The 8368-nt window shown below is 52.3% G+C and overlaps 2 protein-coding genes across 2 annotated transcripts in view; one reads left to right on the top strand and one right to left on the bottom strand.

The window, feature by feature from the left end:
- Positions 1-8368, bottom strand: part of LOC113217635 (neurobeachin-like protein 1) — a 346454-nt gene that overhangs the window by 246326 nt on the left and 91760 nt on the right.
- Positions 2753-5626, top strand: LOC113202343 (uncharacterized). Its single transcript, XM_026416528.2, has 2 exons — positions 2753-2793; positions 3889-5626. Exons 1-2 carry the CDS (start codon positions 2779-2781, stop codon positions 5155-5157), a joined length of 1284 nt encoding a protein of 427 aa, XP_026272313.2. The 5' UTR covers positions 2753-2778; the 3' UTR covers positions 5158-5626.

The raw sequence follows: 8368 nt of genomic DNA, 5'->3' as shown, positions 1-8368 counted from the left end.
GCAATACAAAGAACGAAAATTGTTCGTAACGTTGCAAAGTATTTAGTTCGTAAGCTTTTTACAGTGAGGGGCAACATCAGCATACGGACAGCGTACGCTCCTGTTGTGAGCGCGACCTCTTGCACTCGTTCGACTACTAAAAGCGAGCAAGGCGATAGAGGACACACGATAGATAACTTCCCCTCCTGCAGAACGTTATGGCCTGTGGCACGTTATCATTGAGACGTTTGGATAAATCATCAACTTCCCTTTCCGAAGTACAACTCCAGCTAGACACGTGTCCGCGCAGACGCTGAGCAGTTCAAAATGTGCGGCGGTGCGGTGGTTGTGACAGTGCAAGGGGCATGGCCGAGCATTCTGAGTGACAGTCTAGTTAGGCAATGCTAAACGCCTCCGTGCGGCAGGCCTGGTCCTCACCGGTCAGCGACGGATTTGACTCCAGGGGAACCCCCTCCTCCGAGCCGCACCACAGCGCGCCAGGCCTCGCCGCTCCACCCCACGCCACATTAACTGGCACTCGACTTCGATCGGATGGCAGACCCGCTTCGACCCGAGCACCCCTCGACTCGGCGTAGAACACATAGCGGAAACAGGGGAAGGAAGTGTTAAGGCCACAGCCAAAGAGCGCTCCACCTCACTCGGCTTGCCATTTAACCTCCATTGTTTTAACACACTCGCCCCAAAAGAAACACACACACACATTCGCACACGGAATTGCATTTCCACGTCGGTAGTTACGCAGAATAAGGCCCATATCCGGTACGTTATTGGGAATGCAGCGCTCGTGGCCCGTGGCCGGCTTGGCATTGGTAGCGCCACTGACATTGGCATGGCATTGTTTTCGCTGCACAGTCATTGCTACGGGCACTCGCACACAGTCAATCCATTATTACGACTATCTAATCGAATCAACAAGGGCTATTATTTTGTTTTTATTAAAAATCAAAATTCAAAAATCCCTGCCCCAGTATAATGAGATTTTAAACAGATAATTATCTCCTATATAAAAACACAATTTTTAATGGCAGTTCTAAAAGGAAGGGGCCCTGCCCCCTCCTCCCTCCCTCTTTTATTGGGTTCCTTAATTACGTCCTAACGAGTATGGGAACACTGAGCCACAGTGCGATGTTTGGGTTCTCTAGACCGCCGGAGCAGCCACTGCCACTGTGTCTGCCACGCCATTCGCACAATCCAAACTCTTGAGATGGCGATTAGTAAGAATACAATTAATGCCAGAGGATTCTCACAAATGACATTATCCAGAAAATGATGCATCACGGATAAGAAGGGGAAACGTATAAAGATAGACAACTGATTGGCCTCCACGCCTACGCTCAACTTTTAGCTTATTGCTCTACGCATGTTCAAAATATCACAACATTGAGCCTGACAAGACGCAGGGCCAAACGCGACCAACACCAACACCACATTGCGAAAGACGCACGTTTTAACGCCCTATTGTACAACGGTTGTCAGGGCAGAGAGGCGTGTCAAAAACGAACGGATTTCGATGACGTTTGATGGGACCATTACATTCGTAGCTGGCCCCGGAATAACCACTAACTACCACTTACACAGCAGAGCCCATAGAGCACAGTGCAGGGATCACTGAGGCCGTTGTTGAGGTCATGGACGTCATCAGCGGGGTCTCGCCGGGTGTGAGCGTTATCGTTATCCACGAAGTAAGAATAACGTACAAACTCGAGCGAACAAGTCGAATCAGTATTTAGTTCGTAAGGTGCGCAGGCATTTGGACAGCCATGTATGCTCTGTGAGAAATGTTTGCAAAACTGTTTTCTTGGCAACGTTGCAAAGAACTTTCGATCTAAGTATTGCAAGCAATTAGTTCGTATTACAAATACATTCTTTGCATGCTCTCAGATACCTTGCAAACTAAGCGTTCGTATTGGAAAGAAACAGTTTGCAAGCTAGCAAAGAAATAGTTTGTAATTCACAATTTATCAGAGGAGGTATCATGCTACTCCCATTGCACATCAGCACATCAGAGAAATTTCAGTAAAAAGAATATATTATGAATGGACTGTACACGTAAAACATGGAAATGGGGATACCTTGTCTAGTAGTCCGAGTAAACACAAATCATTACGCACGCATACCGACGCTTCCACGACAAGGGTCTACAAACAGCAACACAATGCTCAGCCATCACTCAGCGAGCGGCCGGTGGCAGGAGCACGTTGCGGGAAGGGAAGGAGAGGGGGGCGGCGCCGGACTAGCTGGACCGGCTGGCGCTGGCCACCCCTCACACAATCTAATTCTCACCATGGCGCCAATTTAGAGACGGCGCCCGACCGCAAGACTTGGGCTGGCGCGGGAGGGAGAAATGTCATACAGCGGTCCGAAATATTGAGTTGGCCCGTTGGCGCATGACAACTGGCACAACACCTTGCACCATCGATGAAGAGAAACACTAAGAAAAGACTAGAACAATTCAAATTTCATTATTTTTATTATTGTCAACTATATATTGTAAGCAAGTCGGCATTTCCTAGGTATAATGTCATCGAGCATGAAGTTCACGCCAGCGGGACTTTTTCTGGTTGGAGGGAGGTGGGGGAGTACGAATGCATCCATAGCGAGGGAACGCAGCCGCGGATGAGGGGGCGGGGAGGGGTCGAGAACGAACTGCGTACACGGGGGTGGGGACAGGGTGCAAGTGCACGAGCAGCAGCACTTACATCACGTATTGCTCTGGTATAAAGGTGAGCGTATATTTCAGGACCGACTCACTTCTCTTCTTGCCGGTTTACCAGCGACATGGCAGTGGCCCAGGTAAGACACACACACATTTGTTTGACTTTAGAGAGCTGCTTAAATGAGTGCAAGAGAGGACTTCATCATTCAAATATTGTCGTTCGGTCACAATACCGAGCTTTGAAGCACAGGGCAATCCGGGCTATCAGAATGTCGTCTCGTTTAATAGTTCGTCAAAATAGTGAATGAGCTTTATTTTTACAATTCCTCGGGTAAAAAGTAAACCAACAAAGATTTTTCTATACAAAATACAGTGTCAATAAATTTTCTGAATGTAAAGCCTGCTTTGTATTAAACTTATATATTATTAAATAATCTTTCATCTTTTGTGTCCATTCGGCCCAAGTGAAATAGCAAACCCGCAAGCGAGAGGGCAAAAACTCGTGTAATAATCTGCACACCTGCGCAATAACGCGTAATGAAATACCGAAAAGTCTGGAACAGGGCTAAATAAAATACGTACGGAAATGGTAGATTTTTGCGTGTAATAATCAGTGAAATAGAGCGTTATACTCTATACACCAAAATTCGGAGTTGTTACCCCCTCGCCCGCAACCCTGCAGAGTACGTGTACAGAAACACACGGCACAGAAAATATTTTACTCAAAACTTATTGCTATTGATATCATTTTTACTGTGCTTAAAGATATATGGTAAACCGTTTTTTTTTTTATACTGCAAATAAGAAAGTTGTTGGACGATAGAGTTAAAAAGTCGAGCTAAAAGTATTCCGCTTACAAATTCAATAAACATGCGAAAGTAAGCAGCGCCAAAGCAAACAGCAGCGCACAGGCGACATTTGATCGCTCCTAGGAGCGCAGTCCTGCGGGCCGCAACACAGGTACATAAACAAGGCCCAATGGACACTAAACGTCACCCCAGCGGACTGAAGCCCCACCAGCCGCGGCAGGCGGCCTCAAACATGTCTCGGGCCCACCCGGGCGGGGCAGGGCGGGGCAGGGCGGCGGGGTGTTGGTTGAGGCAGGTCACGGATAGTGGCGGCACGGCAGCTTCCTTCAAATCGATAATGCTCACTTCGGTGACTGCCGTAGTGTGCAGGAGTCGTCGCATGGAATGATTGCCGTTGACTGATTGCTGTTGTACCGATTGCAGAGAGTCGCCATCGCCGCGCTCGTGGGCGCATGCCTGCTGCTGTCCGGGGCTCTGGGCGACTACGCTCCCTCCCCCGTGCAGTACGCCCAGCCCAGGGGCATCACCTACACCACCACGCACGCCGCACCAGGATACGCCACCAGGGCTACAGCCCCCGTCTTCGCCTACCAAAGGGCACAGGCCTCCTACGCCGCGCACCCCCAGCCCGCCCAACATGAAGCGCCCTACAACCCAAACGCACCGGTGGCTTACCCAACGGAGCAAAGCGGGACGCCCTACGAGAACCCCCAGCTCCCTGCCTACCGCAAGGCCGTCTACGAGGAACATCCACAAGAAGAGCCCGCACTCTCCAAGGCGCGCCCTGTACCGGCCTACGACCCGCACCTCCAGGCAACGAACGAACCACTCGCCTACTCAGGCCACGCGTACCCAAAGAACGTGCCCGTCGCCTACCCCGTCCCCAAGCACGCACCCGCCGTGTACCGGGCGCCTCCGTATTCACAAGCCCATCCTAGGCAGCCCAACGCCCACCACCCCTCCGAACCACAGCGCTTCCAGCAAGCAGTCCTCGTCAACCCCGGATCCCTTGGCTACAGCGCGCCACGGTACAGCACGCATGAAACGCGCCCGTCTGTCGGAGGACCGAGGGTTGCCGCCCCGTCTGCAGGCTACACGCCTTACCACGGGGTGGCCGACGCACCGGCACCCGCGGCGGGCCCAGTCGCTATGCACACCACCGTCCCGGACTACGCGCCGGTCAAGCACGCCACTCCCGTGGACTACAGCCCGGTAAAGCACACCAGTCCCGTGAACTATGCCCCGGTCAAGCACGCCGCCGTCGAAGACTACACGCCGGTCAGGCACGCCGCCGTCGAGGACTACCCTTCGGCGCCGGCAAAGTACGAGTACGCGTACGACATCCACGACGAAGTGACGGGCGACATCCACAGCCAGCACGAGAGCCGAGACGGCGACGTGGTGCACGGCAGCTACTCGCTGCTCGACCCGGACGGCACTCGCCGCACGGTCGAGTACACGGCCGACGCCCAGCACGGCTTCAACGCCGTCGTTCACCGGGAGCCCGCCGCCGGGCACAGGCACGCCACCCCGGGTCGCGCGCTGAACCACGTCTCGGCGCCCTACGCCAAGGTGGCCGCCGCCGTGCAGCCTCCGGCGTACGTCGGTCAGCGCGTGGACCACGCAGCGCACAGGACAGGGTACGTCGCGGCCACGGCGCGAGCATCCCCTGCACGGGCCTACCAGCGTTAGAGGAGCCACGTTGGGGTCGTACCGGAGTACATAGGATAGATACCGTGCCCTTGACACAGAATCTGTGTAAGTATAAGAATCTGTTGCAAGCAGTCTAAAAATGTACGGCATTTACGGTACCGCCAGAATTCCCACTGGGAATTGGTTCAGTTTTCGTTTTTCCGGAACTGTTTTTTTTTTTTTTTTATTTGTGGTCCCGAAAACGTCTTATTCAGATCTCAATGGCTAGCCGTCAGAACGATTCACGGGAGAGAACGCCCCACCCATTTCTCATATTGCTTCATCCATTTGTATTTATTGCATTCATTGTACGCTAATAAACACTACAAAACGTCTGCTGTCCGTCAGTCACTGTAACAGTCAGCGAGGGCCGCGGCCCACGGCCCCCTTCCCCTGCACCTCTGGGCCTCCTCTGAAAGCGCAGTTGTCCTCCTTGCACTCACGGCGGCATGAACCCACGCTGGCGGGAGCTAAATCGCACGCGCAGAAGGGGTCACCGCCCGGCGGGGACCGGGTCACCAGGCCGGCCCGCCAGGATCAGGAGGGGGGGGGGGGAGGGGGCGGAGCGGCGAGGAGCACAGGTGCAGAGGGCGTAAGTAGTTCGACTCCCACGTACCTACCGATATGCACTTTGATAATAAACGAGGCAAAAAAAGGTTCGAGCCGAAGCGGTGGCTACAAAAATAAAGGCAAATCTATTATTATCGGAAGGCAATCGCAGCAGTCCAATCTTAATACCGATTGCACGACCTGCCAGTTAGTCTTAATCAGATCACTTCCGCGTAAACAGGTTGAGCCATACAAAAGTGTTTCAAGTTATCCTTATGCAAAAACATTATATTACAACGTTGTCTTCTCTACGGGCGACGTATGACACTTTATCAGCTAACAATGAGCGAACGCTGTTCCGTCAGGTGTTAGCCAGCCGCCGACACGAACGTTCACGCTCGCCCCGAAACACGTGGTGCGTCCTACGCAGTGCATGCACTGGTGCTGCAGCCCGAGCGTCACGCACGACGGTCGGAATGCACCGCCGCGCTGCATTGTAAGCAGCGCGGGGCAAGGCAGAAAGTTACCACAGCGTGGCGAAACAAATATGTTTACGAGCGGGAATACTTGAAAATATAAAACTTTTGAAAGACAAGTTACTTTACGTTAAAGCACTATCTCGTCTGAAAAAACGTTAAGTACTCTTTACATCGTACATCGTCCCTGTTCACTTTCAACAACAATCAATATCACCTATAGAGTGCCCCTGCTGCTAAAACTAGGATTATATTGATCACGACACACACTCTAGGTAAAGAGGCGTGAGTTGACTGAGTTGAGCTGACCTGGCCTCATCTGCACTGGAGCACCGGCGGCGGCGCGGGGAACGGCCTCAGGCAACTCCCACCAGCCGCACCCCGCCCCGCCAGCACCGGTCCGGCTCCGCCCGACCCACACTGACTCATCGGCCCGAACCGAGACAAGGCCCAAGGACCCCGGCGGGACAACTCGCTGCGGCCACCACGTCCAGCCATGTGATATGTCGGTAGCACATGGAGAGAGGCGAGGGGGAAAACTGGGGCAGTATGATAGAGTAGAGCATCCACACGACGGGCCGCTAAAAACTCACACGAAACAGAAATCCATCTACTCCTTCTGAGGCACAGTAAGAGGTCGGCCAAGTGGAGTAATCCTGACAGAATCTAGTTCGACCCTGTGCTTGTAGGCGATAGAAGTGAGAAAGAGATGTGAGCAACTCTGAGCTGAGTGTCAGCGGGCTGTTTCCGAAGCACTGAGAGAGGAGACATACGATGCGGGAGAAGGGGAGGTGCACACGAGAGCATCCGGTCCTGCGGCCAGCACCAACACCGCGCACCGCACCGCGTTTGAATGGCAAGGGCACGCGGCGAGGACCTCTGAGAATTGTAGCACATGGCCCGCCACGCCCCGCCACGCCCCGCCACGCCACGCCCCGCCTCGACCCACCTCGCCCCGCCCGGTCGCGATCCCTGGCGCGCCCCGGTCATTAGCAACTGGATCTGGGCGGGGCGGCGCGGGGTGCGGAGGGGTCGTTTTGACAGCGGGACAGAGCGGCGGGCGTGGCCGCGAGGCTAGACACGCATCGCACACGAGGGGACAATAATCCCCCCGCATCACGACCTCCTCCAATAGGTATACCAGAGCAGATATTCTGTCGCAGTAACTTTTAAGCAGATAATACAAAATTACAAGTAACAAGCAGCCATTAACAAATGACAGCTAAATATGAGAGAAAATTAGAAAACAGGCCTATTGTTATTAAAATTTTATCATCTGCTTTCAAGATCGATTCTTAATTAAGATTTTTTACAAAAAATAAGTGTCAAGTGACACTATGGTGAAGATTGAAGAATCACGCGTGAAAATACGAGAAAATTCGTAAACACATTTTGTAAATTTAAGGAACATATTTGCAACTATGAAAAACATAAAAATGAATTCAAATAAACCTCGTGTACAAGAGCGGTTTGTTTTATGAAAATATTAATTTTTCTGCATAAATTTTTCCTATGTTGAATTTGCACCTTCTATAGCATTCTATTCAGTTGTCCGAAAATATTTCAACGCAATCTAACGAAACAAAAATTAGAAATTTTCTGTGAGCCATAAGAATCCCATTCGAGATCTATTGCACATTACAAAAGGAACGCCTTACAGAAATGCGCAGGAGTTGAAACACAGCCACGCAGACACGCACGAGCGCGCGCACACGCTCAAATACGGGTTCGGCCGCCCTTAATGATAGTGCGGTGCACTACAAAGGGCGAAGAGATTTAATGAAGGTATCCAAGGACGAGAACGCCACAATGCATACTGAAGGCTAAACAAGACCAGCAGGACACGTAACCTAGCACCAGAGGCTAGAAGGAACTCGGCAAGCACCGTGTCAAAATATCACACATTTGAAAAGGGCACTCAAAGAGTTCAGAGAGCAATCGCGCATTTAACGGAGCGCCCGTTGAAGGTCTAGCCATCCCCAAAACAGCAAGCGCTTCACGAGTGTTGGGTCAGCCAGCCCGCGACACAGGAAGCGCCTGATAAGTGTAGGGTAGGCCAACCCGCAACACAGAAAGCGCCCGACGAGCATTGGGTAGGCCAACCCGCAACACAGCAAGCGCTTCACGAGTGTTGGGTAAGCCAACCCGCAACTCAAAAAGCGCCTGACGAGTGTAGGGTAGGCCAA

Source organism: Frankliniella occidentalis, unplaced genomic scaffold (assembly GCF_000697945.3).
Source record: "Frankliniella occidentalis isolate FOCC.00 unplaced genomic scaffold, Focc_3.1 Scaffold13, whole genome shotgun sequence".
NCBI classification, from domain to species: Eukaryota; Metazoa; Arthropoda; class Insecta; order Thysanoptera; family Thripidae; genus Frankliniella; species Frankliniella occidentalis.
This window is presented reverse-complemented; position numbering and strand designations above follow the sequence as displayed.